Below are 26,321 nucleotides of genomic sequence, written 5' to 3'. Positions count from 1 at the left end.
TACGGGGTTAGTAAGTGACCCGATATGGGATATACGATGCATAAAGAACCATATCGGGTGAGAGCGAAGCTCGAATCCGAATATGGTTTCCTGCGCCCCGTAAATCCCGTACATGCCATTAAGTGATGGCGTTAACGACATATTAACTAAAAATTGATTAAATATGGTTGTGAGTATAAAAATTAAATCCTAGTATGTACTTTATATGTTAAAAAATAAATAACGCTTTGTAATATGGTTATAAAGTAAACATCAACTGATAGTACAGAGGTAACCTATAGCCTTATATGTGTATGCAGCAAAGGCTTAATGAGGCAATAAGAGTACAAAGTATTGCTTTAACAAAGAGTGATTAAACCTTATTTATTGCATTGCCCCATCTGTCTGGTTTTGTTTAAGTGAAGTACTGCTCACTAATTGCAACGATATTCATCAATATTCATTTTAAAATAAAGCTAATTATTTTACACTAAACGTGTTGTAAAACAAAGACTGGCGATGGGAGGTTACCCGCCAGTTGCCACACAGTAGACGCCATGTATCTGCCAGTATCCGCATTAACATTTAACATAAAACTTCTTCTTTACACCTTCAAAGTTTCATTGACAGCTAGAATGAACATATTTGCTATGTGTATCACATTTAATTGATACTGTTTATCTTAAATCGTGTCTGATGTCGACGAAAAATTGATTTTGCAAAAGAAATTATCTTCAAATATTTTTTTAGGAGTATTAACGTGTTCCTATTAAGATATATAGATGCAAGATTTTCAAAATTAGACATAAGTGTGACAATTATCAAATACGTAAATCACTTAAGTCATTACTGTAATGAATAAAACTCATTACACTGAGACAGTATTGTCGGTAATTGAAACTAACAAGGCTTCATCGCCAGGAATAGTCGGAGGCTGCAGATAGGCATCGCCGTTGTCGCTTCCGCACAGGCGCCACGCATGCGCAACACGACAAATCATGGCGGTTAGACTAATTGGCGTGAATGCAATCCGAAATACTCACTAAATCTTTTCAAATCGTTGTTTTACTGATATTGTTATTGCATATTTAGGAATGGGGCGATTTATGTCCTCACATATAAAGCTATCGTCATTATAGCAGTATTAATTTGTGAATTATTAACACAGACGCTCAATAAACGAGTTGTGAATTGTTTCTAAGTCTTTAAAACAATTGTTTATGACTATTTCAAAGAAAAAAGAGAATGAAAACAAAGATATTAAAACTAATTGCTAAATTTATTTCGAATAACAACATTTGGTGTGATTTTGTATACAGACCCAGTATGTGTTCTGTCCGTTTAAAGATCAATTTTGTTTGTTGTACATAGTTATATAAACACTTCGCTGGTAATTTAAACTTAGTAATACAAAATACACGTTAAAATACTACAATAAATCATTGCTATTCTTTAGAATGTTACAACCTACTTCTACTTTTTAAATGTAACGGCATATATCCGAGGTGGTTTTCGATGGAAAATGGCCGGGGTGTTCCGAGTGGAATGCTCGCTTATATACTTTTTTTGTACGTACATTAAAGATTAAATATTCGTTAGACAAGTTTCTTATAATTCAAAGTTTTAGTATCAGACGTTTTCACGAACATTCAATTCAGTACTACAACTCATTTCTGAGTACATTTATGTGTTCTTGAATGCCCAGTAGATCAAACCTCGAAAATCCCATGCGCTTCTTGGGGAGATTGCTAGTTTGAACTCCGGCATTTAGAATTGCATTTAAGCTTTATATTCACACATGTTCGCTGTTTAAGTTAAACAAAATATCGTGGAGATAAAGTAAAACTCCACACTGTATTCGTTTAGTTTACCGATCGGGAAATGGCTCAGTAAACGGCAGAGCCTTAGTCACGCCCTTTGTGTAAATTGGTTTCTGCATTTGCGCATATCAAGTAGTTCGCTGCCAATTTTCAAATATTGACAACTATACGAATTCGATCGTTTTCATTCATATTGCGATGACCCCCTCCTCTTTTAGCAAAGCCCCACATTCTTTCTCTACCGTTTCATCTGAGCATTTTGATTTAATAACAGAGCATTCGCTGTTTCAAAGTGGAACATTATTTAATATCTTTGATACCATTGTTTAACTGATTCCCGTAGTCCCCTTTATACCGCGGTGAGAAATCTCCCATCATCATTAATCACTACCTTCTTTTCTGGTCGACCCCGGCGACTTACAAACCGCTGAAATACATAAATATTTACTGGGATGTATTTCTTAAATCTATCAACCAACCAACCAACAACACGCAGTTATTTAGTAATTTATGCAAGTCTTAGGGTTTAATAAGCAATCAGCTAAACTTGAAACGGCCCTATTGTGTTCCGCTTGCATACTCGTCACCTTCTTCAATTCTGAGTCCCCATCGTTAATAGTTACTGGACTTCCTGCCGGTTCGAGTTAAAAGATTTTCTAGACATTTAGGCCCATGCAGGCATGTTGCAAAGTTTTCAGCTTCATGCGGATATAAACCTCTTGTTGTCAAGTCGACAGGAATCAATTCCGAAGGCACCTACCTCCAGTCTTCCGGGGTCGTGACGTCATGTACAATTGCCAATCTGTTTGCAACAGACGTCTTGAAACGCCTTTTGTCATTCCGGATGTTCCCAAGGACAATCATTGAATCTGACCAAAAAGAACCTATCATCAATTCTGAAATCTTATTATTATTGTGTCACTTACTGGTACAATTCGACAGCTTGTACTGCTGCTGCTAGCCTGAGCCTAAGTATTGTCATAGCCTTTATTGGAGCTAACCTGGACGAGACTGCATTTACGGTTTTCCGTAACGTCATATATCTCCAAGTACACTTCAGACCCGTATGTTACTTCAGAAGCATGTGCAACGCAGACATTGAGAAAACATTGTCCAACTTACCGTGCTTTAGGCACCTTGCCGGGCTTGTTTTGGTTAACAACTGGGTGATGCGGAAGATTCCAAACCTTACCAGAACGTTGTTTGCCAGTATCATTCAGAGGCGCAGCATATATCCGCTCATGGTATCCCTATAGATAGTATGCAACTCAGTTTTCCGTCCAGGTAACTTGCTAGCATGAGATCCGTTCAAATTAAGGAATTTCAAACTAGCGAGTTTATATACTGCCAAGGAAATATACGTAATACATGTAGGCTGAGCTTAAAAAAGAAAAATATACGATGTAGGTATTTTATTGATATACTTATACTGTTCCCTTTACCATGATGTAATGGGGATAATCTTAAGACGACATTTTATATAAAGATACTGATTATTTAACTTTATATTAGATTGTAGACAGCTGTGTGAAGTTAGCTAAACATACGACATTGGACATTGGACATTCAAAATCGAATGTTGTGCTGGCACGACATTGGGCATTGGACATTCAAAAACGAATGTCGTGCCAGCACGACATTGGACATTGGACATTCAAAATTAAATGTTGTGCTGGCACGACATTGGACATTGGACATTCAAAAATGAAAGTCGTGCTGGTACGACATTGGACATTCAAAATCGAATGTTGTGCTGGCACGACACTGGACATAAATACGCAATGGCTGCCATAGATTAGTTATGTGGCAGATAAACGTTATGATCACACCACGGCAAACCTAGTTTGTAGTGTCTAAAACCATGTTTTAAGGTAAGTTCCATAATTGACAGTCCAAGGCGATCGTCTTTTGACATACCTGTACTATTCTCAGATCTGCATTCTGCGAAATACGTTTTCCACAGCCTTTCAATTTGCTCTTGTATTTCAGGGTCTGTTGAAAGATTACCTGTACGTTTGAAGCGGAAGTAGCGTTCTCTGCCGACCAAATTACGCTCCAGCCCAAGATTGACCTAATTGCATACGACTCGCCTGTCTTACTTCTCCGCTCTCTTTCAACCCAGAACGCCCGAGGGTGTTTCTGCTTATGAGTCAACTTGGCTATCACTGATTCTCGGCAAAGAAATACCCTTTTAAATGTCTCCATTTACATACGTCCGAGCGATTAGGAACCGACTTCATTGAAATAGGTAGTCGCTCTACAGACCAAACCCTATTAAAGACGACAGTCTCTTTTTCATATTTGAAAAAAATATATGATGCCGCATAAAAATTGCTCTGGTAAGAGCTGGCTTACCATGTTATGAAGCACCGTTTCATATCTTCTAATCAGTACACCCAACGACCCCCCAACAACTACCTTTGCGACAGAATTTAACAAAATGATCAAAAATAAAGACAATACTCGCACATCCTATGCCTTTTGATAATGCTCGTTTCCCCCCATTTTCAGTCAATTTAAACATGCCACATGTATGTTCTGTTTATAGTACACTATACATAACTGCTGTCCTGGCAGTGTACATATGACTCCCTATGACTCCCGATGTATGTTGATATTGTTGACATTGGAAGTACGGATATGACCATCGGATTCTTTTGCAGAATGGTATTCTATAAAAAAATATATCGTAGAATAGTGACAACACATACTACCTAGAGAATCGTCAGCTCTTCCTTCGAAAGTTAAAATCCTACAGTAACTAATATGATATTTATGGGTGCATATATATTGATAAAGCGGTTAGAGAATAGTAACATGCTGCCTCAAAATGCGACAAACCGAATCCATTGATAGAAAATTTAGTCGTTCACCTGGGAACTCGAGATAATAAAAATTATGTGATACCGAATAGTAAATATATTTTTCCTGACATATTCCTGAGATTTAGATAAATAATTTGCAACCTGTGTGTAATAATCATTTAATTAAGCCTAGTTCTCAATGTCCCGGTTTTGCGCCCCGGTACGTCCCGGATTGTGGTCCGGGGGACACCCTATTAAACCGTTGCCAGGCTTTCTGCCGGATCATTCCGTTTCCACGACGGTATTACAGACGTCGATGCTACAATCAGACAAGGTGTAGTTACGGGTAGCCCCGGACACATTCTCGCTGTGTATAAGTTGAAAGCATCGAACATCAGCAAGATGAATTATGTGATTCAGACCAACAACAAACTCGAGTTGGTAAACTGTCAGCTACAGTTTGCCCATCAGCAGACGACACCCACGAAGACGCCAAAGAAAGGCAGTGTGGGTTTGTCCTTGGTTACAGAGGAGACTTTAATTCGGACATGACTCCAGACTTCTAGAGGAACTGCATATTGAAGATGAGCGGTCGTTCCGAAACTTCCTTCGGTTGATCCTATGATGTTCCATGAACTACTGCAGAGATTAGAGCACCATATATCCAAACAAGATACATGGTACAGGAAGTTTATTGAGTCTGGTCTTAAATTAGCCATCATTTTGCAATACTTAGCCAGCGGGGATAATTATCACTCACTGATGTACACCTTCAGATTGGCTAACAGCAATGTTATATCATGTAGTGTATCGTATTAATAGTACGATCATGTGATTAAGATTATGAAGGATGAATCCAAGACCTTCCTCAATGTGCAACTGTGTTTGCCCTGCAGGTTGTATTGTATTAACAATAAAGATCCTTGTTGTTCTCGTCGGCTCACCTTATATTCCTAAGCCTTACCAAATAAACTTCTCAATCCACGGCAGTTATTCCCACGCATTGCCAGATAAATTTCCCAATTCATGGCACTAATTCCTACGCTTTGCCATATAAACTTCCATATCCATGGCACTTATGGCTGCGCCTTGCCTGATAAACTTCCCAATCCATGGCACTAGTTCCTACGCCTTGCCAGATAATATTCCCAATCCGTGGCACTTATGTCTGCGCCTTGCCAGATAAACTTCCCAATCCATGTCACTAATGCCTGCGCCTTGCCATATAAACTTCCCTATCCATGGCACTAATTCTTACGCCTTGCCAGATAAACTTCCCTATCCATGACACTAATTCCTACCCCTTGCCAGGTAAACGTCCCAATCTATGGCACTAATACTTAACCGGAGATGTGTTTTTATGTTATTTTCGGTTAACTTGTATACACGATTTCCTGAGTTCATTTGAAAAGTAACTAAAGGATTTGTTTCTTGTATCATTTTGAAACCAGTGTATAAAGTAATCTCATACAGCTTTGTGTTTAAAAGCTCATTCAGTAAGTACCGAGGTGATCAAGCTTAAGGCATGTACGGATTTTACGTGGTTCAATGCTACTAAAAACAACCATGAAGAAAAAATGACCGGAAGCATGTGACGACATTCGCAGCTGATACCATGGAAGTAAATATTTTGCTTAGATTATCGCCTTGTTACGATCACAATATTTCCTAAGGGGTAAGTAAAATGCGATAGAAACATATGTTTCGCCTGTTTTCGAGTGTTCAACCAAACATATCTTCGTATAACTGAAGTTTTCATTAATTACTGAACAGGCAGTGCAAAACTCAACGTTTTAATAACGTTTTCAAGTTAGACGGCTACATGATTAAACAGCACTTTATTCTGTTTCGACTCTAAATTTGGTCACCACGATTTCTTAGTAAAAACTGGCAATGACCTTTATGATGGCGTAATGGCACCACAAAAGGTCACGTAATTGTTAGCTCCTGTAGTTTGGTGTATCTGTCGTCAAAGATATCTCCATAACTTTTGACATACAATTATTCGGAAATTATGGTCTTCCGTATCAGCACTGGATAGTGGAATCTCACAAAAATGTATAAACGATTTTAAGAGGTAAGATGAGTAATTATTTGAATAAAATATAATTATAATGATATTCCATTCTTGTGATAAAATCATTCGTGCATCAATAAAAGGATATCAAATTTGATATTTTGAAATTGAACAAATATTGCGAATAATGTTTGCAATAAGTGGTAATAGTTAATAAAGGGCAATAATTTATAATAAAAGTCGTTTGATTTTGGAAGTTTTATGAATGATTGTGCTTAATAAGGGATGGTATTTGAGTGTTATAAATATTTGGATATTTTATACAGATTATTAAATTACATAAAATTGAACAGGTGTTCTGGGGCAAATGAAGATGTCGCATTAAAATTGACAACTTTATGTCGTGAAAATGGAGCAATGAAATTATTATTCGCACAATTCCAGATCAAAACCGTTTGGTGTAAATGTTAGTTCTTATGCTATAAAAGTTAATGTGATATTTGATGGATGGGCGGGCTGCAAGCACCCTTGCATGATGTCTCAATCAGCCTCAGAAGAATTTGAGGATCTGTGTGACACATACCCCGTATACAGCGGCGTTTGATTTGGTGATTGTGCTGTTTTTAGAATATGTGTGGTTTGCTAGGCTGCTTAACTACGGATTACCCCCCCCCCCCCCCAAACAGCCCCCCCCCCACACACACACACTCAAACATACACGCACCTTTGCAGTTTAAAAGAGGAAATTGAAAGCCCATAACCCACAGGAGTTCATTGACATCCACCAGTGAGATGAGATTTAAAAGCGAATATAAAACTTTAGTTACGAACGAGTTGTGGTGTAACAGCAATGACTGCTGCCTATTAGTTGTAGTGCTAAGGGTAGAGGTCATAGGTTTCCTCAACCGAGTTATTTCAGTATAACTTCCGTCAAATGTGATTTTGGGGGATAAAAATATAAGCTTACCATGAGTTTACTTATGATAATATTAAAATTATATAAGCAACACTGCGTCATTCCTATCATTAAGAGAATGTGATATAATTTATGGCCCAGTCCAGACAAACACAAACAACTTCTTTATGGTAAACGGTGAGCATAAAACAAATAAAACAATGAGTGCTGTTGTTAATTATATCAAAACGTCAGTCATGTAATAATTGAGCAATTTTGGGTAATACGCGTTAAATCATAAAGTGACGGCCAGAGCGTGTCCGCAGGTCGACCAAATGGACATTGGTCACACAGCCTTGCTCTATGTTAACACTTGTTTTGTTTTTTTACAAAAATGTCGGCCGGGCATCTATTATAGTTTCTATTTTGTTGTATTTACGATGGTTAAACAGAGCAGCAATGTGTTAGCAATGTGACGTAAACATATTTAACATTCCTAGCAGATACTTAGAAACCTCAGGCTGCTGAATTCTTAGAGGTTTTGGTAAGTAAATAAAAACAAAGAGCATGAATCTTATTGCATATAATAAGAGCAATATTTAATCAAGATTTATGTGAAATATCTTCTGTCTGAAATCATCACAGGAATCTACCGCACAGGTGTTTAGCACTGAAAACTTTCAAGTGACAATTTGTGATGTACATGACAGTCGATTCATTTTTTCGCTAATTAACATATCCAAGAAAGTGTTTTACGACCTTCGGGTCCTTAGAAGTCATGTCACCCCAGCAACGGGTCATAGGTCATGTTTATAACGACAGAGTGTACTGACATCCCGGATTGGTCAGGTATTGACGGCTCACGCGCTTTCCTAATTAGTGATTGCGATATTGACATAATTGTCCTTTATTGTACCGATTGATATCTTGGCTGAACCAATGTTTACGTGTACGTGGGCACAATAGCTACATGTGCATGTATACTTATTAAGCAATATCCATTGGCTTACTCGTCAGCCATGGTATTTATTTCATAATGAGTGCGTTTGAATTTCACTATCGTCCACATCCTTAACCAAATTTGTTGTACTTTTTTCTACAGTCTGATAGTATTGTTTCTAAATTTCTAGTGAAGTTTGTAGTTTCTTTGTCTTTTTCAAAATGTCTTCAATGCAAATAGATGCAGTAATTAATGGCCAACGAGCTTCTTTTGTGGTGTGATAAAATACACTGTCTTGTGGAAAAAAAATCAAGGTTAAAAGTTCAATCATAAAAACATTTTATAGAAATATTGATTTAACAAGAAGTTAGAACACAAAAATTGAAAACAAAAGTATGCCTGTAGCAGGAAGAGATCCCAGTATTCCGGTCAGCAATCGGCGACCATATCCAATACGCCATGCAACAGGTTTAATATGATAGGGTTTCATGTTCAAGATAAAATAAACATAATTGTGGCGGAATGTGCCAACATTTGAATGTAATTGTTGTTTTGTTTGAAATAAACATACATTATTACTAAGATATCATTTTTGTCGACAGTTTTCGGTATCGACTAGTCCGGTCAAAATATATATGTTCCAATAGGAATACGACCCTTCATTCCATCATTTATTGCTAATATAAAACAAATGAACTTCCCGGAGCCGCGAACGCCTCTACTACATGGTGCACTCACTGCACATTAACAGTTTTATTGCAATTAAACTGCAGAAACAATTAACATATGGAATAATTGATACATGTTGTGATTGATTAACATTTGAGTCGTTTATAGTTGATGTGAATTAAATTACAAAAAAAACATCAAATGTAAGAAGACAGTAATGGATCATGGTAACCAAAATGAAGATTTATTAGGAGTTATGGTGTGCTACTATACTAAATCTTACTCCGAGAAAACTCATTTCGCCGCATCAACTCGCCTTCCGGGAGGGACGTTAAATGGGGGTTCCCGTGTGACAGTGCTGAACAATGGTGCACGTTGATGCATCAGGATATCTCTAACCAGGGTTACATTCCTTCTATGCGGTATGCTCCAATAAAGCATGAAATTACTAACAATCTTATCGGAGCACTCGCCGAATGGGCAAAGCCCGTGTGCGAGTATAGATAAGCTTACACACCACCATCAGTGTTGACATTATACTGGACGGAATGGTTTAGAAATATGACATGTTTGGAGTATCCTTTGTGAGACCTTTCGTTGCTTATCATCGGTAATGTACGGAGCAAATGTACAAACAATGGCAGACATGTAGTTCCAGTGTGTGTTTAAGACCCAGCAATACGTTTATACATTTCAAGAAAAATATTGCCATTCAATCTGAGTTGTAAGAGTCTATATACTTTATGATAAATATATATTATAGTGCTTCCGGAATCAGCTCGCGGTATTACCACTGAAGCTGTACTAATGATAGTAGCCTGACATGTTAATGTAACCATGGCGTCAGCCATTAAAGACACGCGCTCTTATTTCATCAGTGCAAAGGGAGGCAATTAGTATTAACCAAATATCCAAAACAATTGTGTTTTGATAGCATAAGGGGTGGTTCTAATTTAGAAATTATTTGGGACTTACTGCCCAAATTGTCCGAATCAATAAATGATTGAGAATATTTCGAAGAACATCATGGATAATGGTTCTAAGGTTCGCCTAATCTAAAGATTAACTTCGAATACTCTGAGAATGTATCATTTTCTGTATCTTATAAGAACTCGTTTACAGGTTTATTTCGTCAACGCCTTTATACTCGCTGCAATAGAATTTGGCAAAACCAAACCTGAAATTTGACTCGAGTATTCTTGTGATATTGGGGCCAGATCATTTTTGTAAATACTGAGCGGTGGTATTTGTAGCCCAATCGCGTTATTACAAGTTTATGGTGGTTGAAATTAAAGATAACTTTAAGTATAAGGTTTGTGTCAGTTCGACATATAAGTTTGCATACTCTGAGAATTTCGCAGTATCTGTTACAAAGTGAACACCTAGCAAACGCATTCCTTGAATTATTCCTAAAATTAGGGAGTTTGATTTGTTACATATATGAACGAATAAGAGATAAGTATCTACTTGTTTATTATTTGTATTGATGTATAGAAGACAGCTTGAATTATGCACACATGCACAATTTTCTGCTCTTGAACATACCCCACTTTTATTGCAATTTTCTATCAACATACTCGCGAGATATAAACTTTAAAAGTAGTTCGTAAACAAGAGACACAATCAGCTTTAGCCAGTTTGATATCAGGATCCGAAAGGAGATTGAATTATAAAATATGAAACATCGAAATAATTAATCTTAATCGAAACAGTTTTTGTTTTTAAATACATTCGTATTGACGATTATTTGTCCAATACCGTCAATTATAGAAAAAACTCTTTCTAAATGAAGATTTATAGAGCTTAAACGGTTAATAGATGTGTCAAATAAAACGCAATATATTTTAATCAATTTCTGACGTATTTTGCAACAAATGCTATGTTTCTTTTTTTTTCAGAGAAATTTGTTCATAAAAGCATAATTAAATGGGACAATTGCGCGCGCAAATAAAGGAAGTTTCAATTTACGTTGTCACTGTGGTTCGGAGCTTAGATCCGATGCAAAAAAACACGTCGCATAAATGACTGTCATTATTTCCAAACCCTCCCCATTTTCAAATTATTTTTCTCTACCCTTTTACCAATTTAGTCACGTTGTATGATATGAAACAGAACTGAAAACACGCCAGGGAATAAACTACGACAAAAGGAAACCCTTTCCTAACCAACCCCGTTTGAAAACCCGACACTCAAAAATACATACATGTATACTATGGATATATATACATACGTATATGATTGTACTGATAAATTTTTCCCAATTTTAAGCACACCGAATGAATGGTGCAATCTGGACACATATCTTGCATGTTTTTCCACCTCCCTTCCTTCCTGTACGACCTAGACAAATTAGAACTAGCTATAGGGATAATAATTTGTGTTTAATTGATTGTAAGTAATTCTGTTGAACGCAAAAATGACCAACAACGATTATCGCGTAGATAAGAGTAAATTATTTAAATGTGCATGCTTGTTTTACTTTCGAAGGGGACTTTGTACGGGAGACAACCGGTTAAGGATAATTATCTTTATGTTTACGAATTACCCCCCTTCTAATGTATCAATGAAACAAGTCCGTATTACAACGACAAACAGTTCAAAATACATTGGAACGATGATATAAAAAAAATAATAATATGTTCGAACAGTTGTTTTCGTCTGTTATTTGTTTGGTATGAAAGCAAATGTTCGAACATTCAGCTTCAAGATCAAGAAAACGTTTGAAAAACGGGATAACCGTAAATAAACGGTAAGATGTTAATTTCCTAATATATATTTATTTAAATTTATAAAACATTTCTTTACATTTTAAACATTTTTTGCCAACATTTTCTGGTTCAAAGTGTTCTGTTTTGATCAAGGGGAAGTTACTACAAAGGATTTTAAAAGTAGTTTTGAAAGTTGATATTTTTAGTCCTTATTTTGCAATGAAATATCAAATTGATATTTTCACTGTTGTTATTTCACTGATAAAACCCCATATATCATCGAAAAGCATGAAAGAAATATTGTTATTTGTGAAAAGCGGGAAAGTGACATCCGCAAAATGACGTCAACGTCAGTGAAAATCACAGAGTTAAAATGGCGGCGCCCATTGAATGGAGTGAGCTTCCGGATATTGCCCTGATTTACATCTACTATAAGGTAGCCGATCAAGACAGGTTGAGCATGGCGCTTACTTGTAAGAACTGGCATCGTCTGTTCTCTTCCGCTTTGCTGTGGCGACATCGTAGGGTGGTGTTTAACTCTGATTCCGCTGAACTAACGGCGGAAAAAGAAATACAATTTCTGGACAAGTTTGGACATTGCTTAAACAAATTGTCGATAAATATCGGTACGCCAAATTTCAAGACATGCATGGCCATATCGAAAGCTGCGGAGACGTACGTAACGCGCATATGCGGACGGAACGACATTAAGTTGCGGGAGCTTGAGCTAGAATCACTGCATCTTGAACAGAACTGGCGCTTCGTTCTCTCCAGGAACCGATTGGTTACCGCCCTTTGTCGCATGATCAGGAAACAGCGGAGACTGCAGACAATATACATGGCGGGTGCTCGCATGCGCATGGTGGACGGCTGCCGAGTTCTGGAGGCGCTTGTAAAGGGTACAAACGCGCGGACTATAACAAACATTTACGTGGAAGACTTTTTTGAAACTAACGTTATTCCACACAGAGCACAACGATATGTCTCTGCTATATCTAAATTCTCTTCGCTGCAATACATTCATATTAATTACAAATACCTTAACGGCGAAGTGCTGAGGAACTTTGCAAATAAACTTGGAAGGAAGCTAGAAAGCTTATCCCTGATTCTGGAAGGAGACATCCGAGGTCTTGAGATCCCCACAGATGTGTGGGTGGAGTTCGCAAAGCAATGTCCCCTTGCGGAAGTTGGGATGTATCTCTGCACGACGATTCTCAGGGGCCACGACTTACGGACACCGTTTGTGCGGGGTCTACCCCTGAACAACGTGTACCTGACGTCCTGGTCTCGCGCGGACGAGACTGAGTTCCGGTTGGCGGCCCTGCTGAGACATTTGGGTCACCTGTACAACACTTCTCTAGGTATATCTTGTATACTATATAAGCCGATTGCCAGGCATTGATCACTAGTATCTCGGGTTGAAGTTTATCTAACATTGACATAATTAATTATGTCTCAATTTTATAAATACCGTATGCTTTAAACTCGTTATGTATTTCCCCAAACTAACATAAAGACGTACAAGTATATGTAAAGAACATAACACTATCGATACGGCTGCTAATAGTTTTTGTATGTATCGTTTTTTCTTGTGACGTGGTATGACGTAATTACAAAATAGTTCCCATTCCGTCCAGAGTCGTTCGCCATGTTCTTCGAGCAGCATGAGCACTTGGACGTGGAGCTGTTGTTCATGCTGCGGAGGTGCCGGCACCTTCAGGACCTATCCGTGCTGGCGAGCATTTCCGCCGACACAATCATCGACATCATGAATCTCCAGCACCAGCGGTTACTCGGTGGGTGATTACACGTGTGGTCTTCTGTCAGTAAATTGATTGAATATGACAAATTGTTTTTCAGATTTTGTTTTGGTTTTGAACAACGTTGCAAGGAACAGACGTTCATGCTTTATCTATAGTATATACGTAATTGTGTGTCTCTAAACCCATTTGATAAAATAACGGATGCTTAAAGCCTTGTGATGCTTCATTTCATTGAAGTATCTGTCAAACATAATTACGCTCAACTTATCAAGTTAAGATTATAATTTATTACGTTCGTCTTTTTAGCGTTAAAGTCCATCAATCTGACGATTTCTGGGCTAACAGACGCCGATTGGGCGCGCATCGACGCCGAGAAGGAGCGGTTGCTGGCCACCGTCGGCGATTTTGTCTACGTAGGCCCCAGCGAGAACGATTCCAGCGACAGTGGCAGCAGCACCATCACGCTGGAGGATGACGGTGACGCCGTTCACGCCGTTGAAGCAGGTGATGAAAACATCGATGCTGAGAATGCGTTCGCCGTACAGTTGAACAATATTGAAATTCACATTGAGGATGAAGATGCAATTTTTGGACCTCTAAGAAATCCATACCATGATGATGACGACAATTTTCTATTATGAATGAGCAAAAATAAGCGATAAGCGATGGGGCTATGCTTGTTCTATGTATACAACATTGCAATGTTACTCATGGAAGTCAGTTCTGTGGGAAATGACTTACACATATGCTGTTTCAATGTTATGTGTTGCTCATCATGGCGGTAATACGTTTGTTCACAATGCACGTACTATTAAAAAAGCTATTTTGCTATATTTGAACCCTCCATGTTATTTTCCTTAGATACAGAGTGAATAGAGGGTAAAAGTCCCAATGGTTTCATATCAAAAGTCAAGGCCTATAAAAGAGAAGCACGGGCTTTAAAACAATCGACCGGCTGATTGCCTGAAACAAATACCCACACTTATAAGTACTATACTAATTTGATGATGATTAGAAAAGGTGGCCTTTTGAAGGTCAATTTCATTAAAATCAAAATCTAATTCATCCAATTTTTGACGTTTTTAGCGTTATGAAATAACGGGAACGTCACAATGTGCTTTTAAATAGATTGCCGGAAGGTAAGAAAAATGTGTGTGTGTGTGTGGGGGGGGGGGGGGGTGTGCCTTAAAGGGACTGTACACCAGATTGGCACCAAACAAAGTTTTTTTCTGTAACGAATCTCAGGACAATTATCTAATAGAAAGTGTTACGCTTTGATATCATAATTTTAAAAAAAAAGTTCAAAAATGTAAAAAAAAAAAATGTGTCGGAGACCGGGTTCGAACACGCGTCGCCAAAATTGCAGTCCAGCGTCGTATCCACCGAGTTACGACGGCTTACTATAAATGGGTGACATAATTAAGCTATACACCTACCTCGGTAATATCTAGTTATTTAAAGTTGACCAGACATGATCCATGAAATTGGCCAAGATTTAATAGACACGATTTTAAAGAATTATGGAGAAACTTGCATATTCTAAAATTGTCTAATTTGGTTTTGTGACATTAATTATTTGACTGGACACGACACATAATCTTCGTGTAAACCATCTCCCAGCTCTTATCAATTAATTTCTATTAATTAAGATGAAATAATGTGGCCGGACCCAACAGTGTAAGCCATGTTTTTCAATTTTGTTCGATGATTTTACCATGTGACTTATGTTATGACTAATGCCCGACCTAGATGTCTTTGCTGTCATAAAAACGCACCTTGTAAACACGTTTCCTCAAGATTGGTAAGATAACATGACCTCTTTAGTCTTAATAAGTTGGGTTTTCTCGAAATTTGAACGAGTGCCCTACTACGACCGGACATTGTCAAGGAATCAATTAACTTAAATTCATTAACGCAAACATCCACACAAAATTTCATGACGATTATGTACGCGTAAATAAATATTGTCTTTGGATGTTTAATGGGTTTATAAAAGTATTATTTGACCTGACATCGAACTCGTCATATATTCAATAGAAGCACATTCCGACTAAATCTTAGATTGAAAAGAAAAAAAAACATCGACGACAAACTACCGGTGTCAGTCCTATACCATAAGCTTATCATGATACCATAAGTTCACCATGGACGCTGTAAGCTGAACAGGTTCATGCAGCCTGTCTGGTAAGTTTATTATTTTGGCAAACCATATGTCTCCAACTTTTTTATTAGGAATATTTTTTTCCCAGAACGGATATCTTTTAGTCACGAATAGATCCATCAACATAATCTATAGCAGATATTGGTTTTATAATATGTTTAAATCATGTTTTGAAAAAAAATAAGAATGATACCGAAAAATCAAAGTGCTGGGAGTGATGGAAGACGGTTGTTATCGCTACAGAACATAGCATCCTTAACAAGAACAGCAAATTGACATTAACCGTCAGATAATATATTTGCAATTTTTCTTTAATGACAACATGTTATTAACATCTATGATAAACATCTTGTAGTGATAATTGCAATGGATGAAAAAACAATAAGAGTGAAAAAGTAAACTAAGCTGTACGGTATAAGGAAAATTTATTTTCAAATAATAATCGCATGTAACTGATATGAAGATCATCAAGGGCATATTTACAAAGTCAACACCTATATTAACACCCGCACTCATGAATCGTAAGCGTCAGCAACATTAATAATAAATATAGTAGGATAGTTTTTTAAGTTAATTAAAACAGTGCCCGTGCGTTCAGCAGTGAATTAAAGGAATTGCACAAGTTAGTAAAAACGTGAAGTGATAGAAACTGTGTGGAAGCATGCATCCATTTAAAAAATTGTTTGATTATTTGTATTTTTCGTGTATAAGGTTTAACACTAGTTCATTCATACTTGCTATAAAGTTAATAATATGTTAGCATTTATTAAAACAAACAATAGTATTAAATTAGGCGCTTTGACAAAAAAGGTAGTTCAACCTTTTTTAAAAACAAAGCATTTCATACATGTATAGAAAGTGGCAACCGCCTAGTGTCAAAATGCGATATCAAAACACATAATGCCATTAGTAATGGCGTTGGTATGACACTATTAAGACGCGAACGAAAATGTTCAAGTATAACTTGAAACCGAGACTCAAAAGTCGATGTGATTCATTCTTTTCATACTTGAAGATGGTGGAATTATCCCATCATCAGGGTATAAAACTCTGTAAACAAAAGAACAATGGTTAGAGTTAAAGCAAGTGCAGTTTGTACAGATTTAGTATGATCTAGCTAGCGTGGTGTTAGTAAAGCGAGCGCAGTTGTGCGAGATAAGTACTAGTGATGATTAGCAAATGCATCCACTACATAGTCGGATACGATAAACTCGTGCACTGGGCAAGTATACTGCCAGAAAAAAAATATCCGCATCCGCCTACACAGTGAGAGGAATACGCAGAACGAGTAACGAGAATAGCCAGCAGATTGTTAAGGCGTGGTTTAGTTGTAAATTGACAGTTGCGCAGGAAAGTAGTAACGTGAAACACTAACAGTTTAGCTCTAGATAACGATCCCTAATTAATACGGGCCACTGGAAATAACAAGAGGTCAGAATTGTATCTAATAGAATTTTATGATGCAGAACATAATACTTTTTATTTCAGTAATTCTTGCACAAACAATCTCGCACAAAATCTTGCACAAAATGCCACCTTTGGAGCTTATATAACCAATCGCTCAGGAGATGCGGGATGACCGTATGCGTTGATATGACTTTGTTTTTAAGTGTGTGGCTTTTAAACCATACATCCTTGCGCTTAGCTCATTCGGAAGACATCAAACTTTTGAATTCTGAAACGGAATATAGTACTTAAATGTGAATATGGCGTACAGCATTGGTGGTTTGTAATGTCAAAATACTAGGATTGGGAGCAACGTCTATAATCTCAATATAGAATCAGAAGACAGAAACTATCATACTGTCTCAAAAAGCAAGTGGCGTTACACAGTCAATGCAGCTACTGGATTATAGGTTTTACAAGTATTGTATAATAATTATCTAAATACAATTATATATCACCTGTCAAAGACAAACACACTGTACGATCACAAATATAAGGCAATAGGCTAACACTGCTAACCAAATATAGCTGATACAATTAAAATAACTGCTTGTATCTACTGAAAACATACTGAACGCCAGTATTTTACTTTCACTGAACAACTTTAGTCAGAAAATATCTTTTTGAAGACACAGGCGGCGGTTGTGGTAGATTTAGAATGCCGCGGCGATTCGCTGCATTATTTTGCTCGACCCCACCGCATGCCTCATATGATGTTAAAAAGAAATTTGGAAGCCTAAAGGAGGGGTATAAAAGGAGCCGAAAAGAATAATTTAGAGGTGAAAAAGTGGCTGTGTAACAACAGTGATTGACATTTGAAACGTCAGGCATCCGAAAAGAGAGAAGTAAAATACAGACGGGAAAGCCCCGATAAAATAGAGGCCTGCTACAGAGCACTTTCCCGGGGAAAGCTAACAGCCTATGAACCAACTCTGTATCTTGTGAATTTTTGATTTCATAAAAAAAATATTCTATCAGATGACACTTAAGTGAGTTGTTCTGATAGAGCCTCATCAGACCAGACTCGATTATGAAGAAATGGATCCCGGTCCATTGCGGCAACAGAACCATTGTAATAAAAACTTTCCTATTACACAATTTCCGGTATTCTGACTAGATTTTTACGAAAATATATCCGAATTAATCTTCCATCATATTTAATGTGATAACATTTTAAACATTAAAGTAAGAAAGGCAACTTAAATTGACAATTTAGTCATAGCGTTGTTATCCCCCTTATTTTCGCACACGAAATGTATCAAAGGGAGAAAACAAAGTCATGATTAAATGGCTTTCTTGCGCTAGAATACGCGGATATTTTTTGAATGGTTGAAATACTATTTATTACAAGTAGGCTTTTAATAGTTTTCGCCCACACTTTCATGGGCACGTGTTTTATTATAAAAGGATATAGGAGATTTACCTTGCCTTAACACGGACATATCAAATACTCATTGACCAAGAATATATCTTTTCATAATATTAAAAAATGAGTGTTACATTTTAGCTTAATGCTAATTTGTGAACTGTTCACCTATATGCATTTTTTAACAAATTTATAATTCTGGCGTTCAGTAGAATACTAAAACAATGCCAAATTATAAAGATAAAAAGCTAGATAATGATATGTTGAGAGACATCTAAGATGAAAAGTTTAAAACGTACATGTGAAATAAGCCACATTGACTCGATCATAACTTAAAACATTTCCGTCTTTATGAATATATGTTTATTATCGGTATTATATGTGGGAATGAGTAATATATTCCATGAAATAACTCTTCGCAGAACTATAATAATATGGTATTCCTTTTCTTTCTTTTACGAGTGTTCCACTTCAGTGGATGGATGCGATTAAATATTTTACTGACAGGAAAGCGGACTGAAGTAAATCAAGTTTAATGTATTGAGAGACTCATTCCCACCATTAGCGAATTCGTTAACGTGTAATGTACGTGACTTTGACGTTACCTTCGTAGTCAACGGTGCCACTTCCGTCCGTGTCAGTCTCGGCTATCATGTCGTCTATCTCCTCCTCCGTGATGTCGTCACCTGAGTGGGCAGGAAGTAAACAAATGGGGCTTACATTTTGTTTAAGCGTGACAGAATCACACGTGAAAGAATCACACGTTTTTCATTAATTTACGTCCCAGAAAAGTAGGTCAATAAGAAGTAAAGCTGCGTAAACAGTTCGTTGCAATTAAAACCCTGTTTCCTAACTTTACTTCGTAACTTAATGAAAAGGCTCCCAGGCCATGCTTAAATAATTTGTTTGCAAGTGACCCGAACTTGTATAATCATAAATAAATCACTGTAATTCACAAATATCTTTAAATTGACAAAAACATCATAAACTATAAAAAAACAACAGAAGTACATGTACCTAGACTTTTGAGGATCCAGCGGAGGTCGTCTACTGGTATGACACCCTTCTTCTGGTTGTCAAGGACACGGAAAGCCTCCTTAAGCTCCTTCTCCTCCTCGTCCTCCTTACACTTCCTCTCAAACAGGATCTTGAACTTTGCCCAGTCGATGCAACCAGTCGCTGAAATTTATCAAGTTCAAGTAATAAATTAGTCTTTCTCTCGAATTGTTCACATTCAGGATCGAAAAAAGTTCAATTTAAGTCGCGTAATTTATGAGTGATTCTGCTACTATTCGTGCTATTGTTCGTTTATAACATTAAAGCAGTGGTTTCAATCTACGGCTGAGCCTAGCAGTGCTTGTGGAGAATTATTCTTTCAAGCTGTATATATAACTATATACAATCATGTTTTCAATCAAATGCAAAATACATTTCATTCGAATTTGCGAAGAGTTTGCATACTTGACGTTAGACAGCCTCGGTCTCTAGAATTGTTTCTGTGGAAAATCAAGATAACGGGGGTCGGCCCGAAATACAGTTTTTCATGTTCTTACCGTCTTCGTCCATCTCGTCAGCCCAATCCTTGAGTTTGTCGTCGTCAATGTGGAGCGCCATGGCCTTGAAGAGCTGGTCAAGGTCTTTGGTTGCCACCTCCTCCGTGCCCTTCTTCAGGTACAAGTGAAACGTCTGTTTCGCATCTGCAGATATACGACATTGTTTAAGTCAGGTAATAAATACCATGTGTCTATAACTCTATATGCAGACGGCATTTGCAGTAGGTTACAGTGAGGAACTTTGTTTCTACAGCCAGACAACATTCGTACACTAAGAGTAATGTGTAGAAGCAGACGACATATGCAAGGTTATAGTGTAGAAGCTTGCTTTGTGTGTACAGGCAGACGACATATGCAAGGTTATATTGTAGAAGCTTGCTTTGTGTATACAGGCAGACGACATATGCAAGGTTATAGTCTAAAAGCTTGCTTTTTGTATACAGGCAGACGGCATGTACTAGGTTATAGTTTAGAAGCTTGCTTTGTGTATATAGGCAGACTGCATATGCAAGGTTATAGTGCAGAAGCTTGCTTTGTGTATATAGGCAGACTGCATATGCAAGGTTATAGTGCAGAAGCTTGCTTTGTGTATATAGGCAGACTGCATATGCAAGGTTATAGTGTAGAAGCTTGCTTGTATACAGGCAGACGAATAATGCAAGGTTATAGTGTAGAAGCTTGCCCTGTGATTACAGGCAGACCGCATATCTAAGGCTATAGTGTAGAAGCTTGCTTTGTGTATACAGGCAGACCGCATATGCAAGGATATAGTGCTGAAGCTTGCCGTGTGTATACTGGCAGATGACATATGATTCAAGATTCAAGATTTATTTACAGAATATCCAAAAGGCCATAGCCCATGTGGACAAATATATATACAATATAGTGTTTTCAGGTGATTCCATATATACAAATAACAAAACAAGACAACCAAAAAAAAACACACAAAAAAACCCATAAATATCAAATACGCAAATACACCAACTTCATAAGTTCAGTATATCAAAATATTTTATAATGTAATCTATTAATTAAATTAACGTGTCAATAACGTAATATGTTTAATCACAGATAAGTTGAAATAAAGGGTATACATGACTGTACATATATACAATAGTTGTTCTATGATGAGAGTTATGTTTGCAAATATCTGCAACTCCCTATATCGGACAACCTATACAAAACGAAACTATAGGAAGCCTAAGGGAAATCACTTAAACTTTAAAATTCACTTTTGTAATAGTCATATCTGAATCAGGTAAGATTAGATAATGACTGTTAATGTAACATTTAGAGAATCATTGTACATGAACACTGTGTGCAAATATTCAGTCTAGTAACAATACAAACAGAAAATGTGTGTCGAAGTGAAAAGTTATATTTGATAAATACTTATAAATTTAAGCAATCATGCGTACTTTTAAAAGAGTACTCATTTTGTTTCAGGTAGAGATACTTCACCAGAAGTATTTGCATACTCCATTTATGCAACTATCACTTTCGAATTTGTTTTACTAAATAATAAAAGCTGAACACTCACTTATGTAACAGTACTTCTATGTAAAAGTATATCATACATGTTTGTTAAACTAGTAAATATTTATAACTAACTACACAATACAAAACGTTACATGATAAACGGATAGATCACAATACACATGCAATAATTAGGACGCATACATGTCAACTGATCTAACTAAAAAAGCATTGTAAACATATATACTAAGATTTCTTAATATGTCTTCTTTATCAGATGTAATTAATTGGATAAACTTTTGCATGTTTGGTCTACGTCTATAAAATATTGGTATATATTTACGTCTTATATCAGAGTATAGGCCGCATTCCAGAACAAAGTGGTATTCGTCTTCTAAGACTTGACATGTATTACATTCGCCCATCTTCCACTCTCGATCATATGTCTATGCAGATACTCGTAATCTTGATAAACTAAATCGAATCTCTTTAATACTGCATGAGATTAAGTAAGGTTGGAGTTTAAAACATGCTATATTGTTATAAAACAAAGATCTACTAGAGGCTTCTAATCTTCCGTTCCAGTTTTGGATAAAATTATCATTTAGTCTCTGTTTAACATAAGCAAGAAATAATTTATCGTTCCCTACTTCTTGGAAGAGCCATACATCATAAACACCGAGTGAACTCAACAGATCTCGTAATAACGAGCAACAACTTTTCTTATTAGGGTACCTTTTACAGTCATTCAATAAAGTAAGATATATTTTCTTATTAAACTAATAATCACTTGTACGTAATAACTTAACCCAATACTTTATAATATTATTGTATTTAATTGGCTGATAGTTAACACGTCCAAGCTCACCATAAATAAAATCATTCTGTGAACTTCTTTTAACACCCAACAGTCTTTTACAATATTGCATATGTATTCGCTCTATGGCGTTACCTTTGACAAAGCCCCAGACTTCACTACCATAATTTAGAATGGGCGAAATAAGCTTATCAAACAAATCTAACTTGTGTTTAATAGTAAGGTCCGTAAATTTATACAAATACTTGTTCATCTTAAAAATTGCTTTTAAAGCTTGACCTGCAATTGTATTTTGGGCATCTGAAAATGAGCCCCCGGGAGTAAAAACCGTTCCCAGATAATTAAACTTATTAACAATCTGAATTTCATTACCATTATAATAAAAATGAATATTTGCCGGCAAGGTTATAGTGTAGAAGCTTGCTTTATGTATACAGGCCGACGACATATGCAAGGTTATATTGTTGAAGCTTGCTTTGTGTGTAAAGGCAGACGACATAACCGTATATTGTAGAAGCTTGCTTTGTGTATACAGGCAGACGACAGCTGCAAGGTTATTGTGTAGAAGCTTGCTTTGTGTGTACAGGCAGACGACATATGCTAGGTTATAGAGTAGAAGCTTGCTGTGTGTATACAGGCAGACGACATATGCAAGGTTAAAGTGCAGAAGCTTGCTTTGTGTAACCAGACAGACGACATTGCTAGGTTATAGTGTAGAAGCTTGCCTTTTGTATACATGCAGACGACAGCTGCAAGGTTATAGTGTAGAATCCTGCTTTGTGACCACAGACGATTTTTGCAATGGCAAAACCCGTTGGCTCGATATCCCAGGGGCCGGCCAAAGTACTTCGAGCCTCGCGAATATCGAGCCAATCGGGAATATTTTCAAACGGGTAAATAAAATCGATTCTTCACATCCAGTTCGAGCCAAATGAGGGAATCGAGCAAAGCGATATCGAGCCAACGCGTTTCGACTGTATGTAGTTTATTATAGTCATGGAATGGTTATGCAGTGTTCAGCATTTGTATCCTAAAATTATAGTTATTCATAGATCATTTTCGGGCAAATGCCATTTGTAAAATAAAACGTTGCAGTATAATACAGATGGAATGCATGAAGACGACATTAAATGTAAAATGACAACGGTCAGCATGATAACGGACCTATAAACAATATCCGCGGCGTGACTACAGTGTACATGCTGATGCTGGCCAATTCTAAGATAGTCGGGCATATCAGTATATTAAAGCAAAAGGTTCGATTCGAAATGATGGTTCAAACTGATGACTTGAAACTTTCATTACAATTTAAATGCTGCTTTAAATGTTGAAAAATTCACTTGCAGTCGGTAGGGTGTTGTTCCTGTGAAAAAAATGTGATAATTGTTTCAACAAGACACCGTTGGACACCAGATAATTGTTCAAATATTTTTAAAGAATTGCTTCAAAAATACTGTGAAAGTATCATCCAACGTAACGTAAGTTTGCAGTAATAAAGAAAGAACAAATGGAGTGCGTAAATAATTTAACTTGGTTTCTGGGTAAATATAGCAAGTGTTCGTGCCACGAGGACTCTAATTTGCATACGATGGTCGACCAGGAAGTTGCGGATTTGTTTTTATGAACATGCTGTAAATTGGTACGAATGCAGTTTAATGCAATCTTAATAAATGGAAGAAAAACGGTGTATTTTTCAAACACTGTATAAAGAATTCAGCTATCCATGAAACACACATATGTGTGTAAATTAAATTATGTATTGATGTTAGTACGGCATCATGCTTCATAAACATTTCTGAGAGCGACAAACAACAGGTAATGTGTACCCGAATAGATGCCGCCAGGGATGGAACGGTATGCTATGTTTATAGAAGTTCTGATATACGGATGTCGATACTGTTATTCTATTTCAATCTTACCCATTTTACCAAGCTATACGTATTCTTTGCTTAAATCTAGGTGAAATGTCTTAATCAAGAAAGAATGCTAGTTGGTTGATAACACAGATTTATGTTCAAGAAATATATATACTATAAGAAATACGGTTTCATTTTTCCAAACAGCAACCTCGATCAGTGCACGTGTAGGCATAACCAGTGGTGTTTTCGATGTCTGTGTTATAATGGAGAGTACGCGAGGGCTGTATGTATGTTTGCAAATCAGTAGCGAGTTACCTAGATAAAACGTAAACACCTCTTATCCGTTGCCTAGGAAACATTCCTATGAAAATCAAGGTAACAGAAGTATCAGAGTGCTTTCAGCATATGAAGAAGTTATTAATCGCATAATCTTTGACGTTGTTGGAAAGAATGGTAGAAATAATCAGGTCTGGATCAAGCAAGCGGCGAAAATAATTTCAAAAATTCTAGAAATAAACACCAACACATCGGTAATAAATCAAACTTGGCCCCATATTTGGCCTTCTCGATACACTTGTATCAGGTTCAAGGCAGTAAAATGGGGCACTATAAAGGTGTTCTATAGTAATAGTTTTATTATTTATTGATTTATTACCGATAAACAGACGTGTGCAATTTAGCTGAAAGACACAGCACATATTACAGAAGTCGAGACTGTGACTAATCACAGAATGTACCCATCAAGGTCTACACGCATGTGGAATCATTTACTGAATACGTCCGCTTCAATACAAATATACTAGTACATATATATAGTGTTAACCCAAAAATAACAAAATAATTACATACAAACTAGAGTTTTGCCACCGTATTATGTGTTAATGCGTAAAATTATGATTCGCCCAAAACAATTAAATTATATTTTCTTAGAGACTTTCTTTCTTCACCGAGATAATAAGAATTTCTGAGATGTAGGATTTATCCCAGCACTTTAAAATGCACGAGAGGTTGTGAGTCACGTATCTCTCCAAGAAATAGCAGTAAGCAAAGAGTTGTAGTTATTAGTAGCCATATTGTTGATCCAAGCAAAATTATATAACTATATATACGTGCATGCTGCAGAAAATAATATAAAATATAATGAACTTACCCGTAAACTGTTTTTCTGACACTTTAAATTCCGACTGAAATATAGAAGTCCGCCGATTCATTTTTGAACAGAAAACAACGAAATTACAACTTACAAGTCATATAAATAGTACAAGATATCTTATCAATCACCAATCAATCAACATACAGTATCAGTGAATTGGGGAAATTTCAGATAAAAAGAATGGAAATTAACATGTTCAATAATTTCTCATTTATTTCACAAAGCCTCCTAAAACTCTGTTGAACATTGTATATGTCAGTTCCTGGCATTAAGATCGTGTCTCCTGATGGGAGACCAACAGAACTATCTCAATAAACCTAGATTACATTTCAAAGATATTTATAAAACTTACCATTTTTACGTTGAATAAATAGCCGACTTTTCTACCTTTCGTGAACCCCCGTTATTCCTCAGATTCCGGAATTTCAGTGTTGCGCATGTGCGAACAAGCGTTTGAGTGCCAAGATGTAGTGTAATGTTAATCTTGATGTTCAGAAGCATGCAGCGAGAGAGATGCATGAGATAAGAATGTAATATACAAGATCTGCCATCGAGCCAACATGATCGATAAGCTAATTAAAATAATGAATAACCAATGTCTTATGATACCAATCTGGAAATAAGGCCATGTGTATCAAAATGAATTAGGCAGGAGGCAGCGAAAGAACAATGGTCTCCCCGGGCCTCTCGCCAGTGCCACATTTCTGTTATTTCAGCTGTAAATGGGAGGTAACGCAACCATGCAAGACCCCAAGATGTACGAGTTGTTTATCCTGTCAAAACTTATTGAATGTGTATATCCCATAATATTTTGGTATCATGATCAAAAATGATTTAAAAAATATACCAAAACTATGATTTAAAAATATACCACAACTGAGAGTATTTTATCTTG

The 26,321-nt window shown here is 36.7% G+C and overlaps 2 protein-coding genes across 4 annotated transcripts; one reads left to right on the top strand and one right to left on the bottom strand.

The window, feature by feature from the left end:
• Positions 1–12,205: 12,205 nt before the first annotated feature.
• On the top strand, positions 12,206–14,408 carry LOC128244517 (F-box only protein 39-like). The gene is made up of 3 exons (XM_052962521.1): positions 12,206–13,193; positions 13,470–13,628; positions 13,902–14,408. The coding sequence occupies exons 1-3, from the start codon at positions 12,206–12,208 to the stop codon at positions 14,234–14,236; spliced, it is 1,482 nt and encodes a 493-aa protein (XP_052818481.1). The 3' UTR covers positions 14,237–14,408.
• A 1,756-nt stretch (positions 14,409–16,164) lies between these two features.
• Positions 16,165–25,904, bottom strand: LOC128224368 (troponin C-like). 3 transcript variants are annotated; one of them, XM_052934195.1, is made up of 6 exons: positions 25,779–25,904; positions 25,424–25,457; positions 20,122–20,265; positions 19,586–19,747; positions 19,174–19,254; positions 16,165–17,431 (listed from the first exon to the last, which is right to left on the bottom strand). In XM_052934195.1, the coding sequence occupies exons 1-6, from the start codon at positions 25,779–25,781 to the stop codon at positions 17,403–17,405; spliced, it is 453 nt and encodes a 150-aa protein (XP_052790155.1). In that variant the 5' UTR covers positions 25,782–25,904; the 3' UTR covers positions 16,165–17,402. The 3 variants fall into 3 exon arrangements, with proteins under 3 accessions (XP_052790155.1, XP_052790162.1, XP_052790146.1); XM_052934202.1 differs by having other exon boundaries at positions 16,165–16,806; XM_052934186.1 differs by lacking the exon at positions 25,779–25,904 and having other exon boundaries at positions 25,424–25,499.
• Positions 25,905–26,321: the final 417 nt, after the last annotated feature.

Source organism: Mya arenaria, chromosome 2 (assembly GCF_026914265.1).
Source record: "Mya arenaria isolate MELC-2E11 chromosome 2, ASM2691426v1".
Classification (NCBI taxonomy): domain Eukaryota; kingdom Metazoa; phylum Mollusca; class Bivalvia; order Myida; family Myidae; genus Mya; species Mya arenaria.
This window is presented reverse-complemented; position numbering and strand designations above follow the sequence as displayed.

What these genes read in the sequence shown, in the direction of transcription:
- LOC128244517 (XM_052962521.1), top strand. Translation starts at nt 12,206, where the DNA reads ATGGCGGCGCCCATTGAATGGAGTGAGCTTCCGGATATTGCCCTGATT. An exon ending in CCTGTACAACACTTCTCTAG is followed by an intron (nt 13,194 to 13,469) that starts GTATATCTTGTA and finishes CATTCCGTCCAG; the next exon opens with AGTCGTTCGCCATGTTCTTC. An exon ending in CCAGCACCAGCGGTTACTCG is followed by an intron (nt 13,629 to 13,901) that starts GTGGGTGATTAC and finishes TCGTCTTTTTAG; the next exon opens with CGTTAAAGTCCATCAATCTG.
- LOC128224368 (XM_052934186.1), bottom strand. Translation starts at nt 25,484, where the DNA reads ATGAATCGGCGGACTTCTATATTTCAGTCGGAATTTAAAGTGTCAGAA. An exon ending in CTGGATCCTCAAAAGTCTAG is followed by an intron (nt 19,255 to 19,585) that starts GTACATGTACTT and finishes CTGCCCACTCAG; the next exon opens with GTGACGACATCACGGAGGAG. An exon ending in TGGCACCGTTGACTACGAAG is followed by an intron (nt 17,432 to 19,173) that starts GTAACGTCAAAG and finishes ATTCCGTTTCAG; the next exon opens with AATTCAAAAGTTTGATGTCT.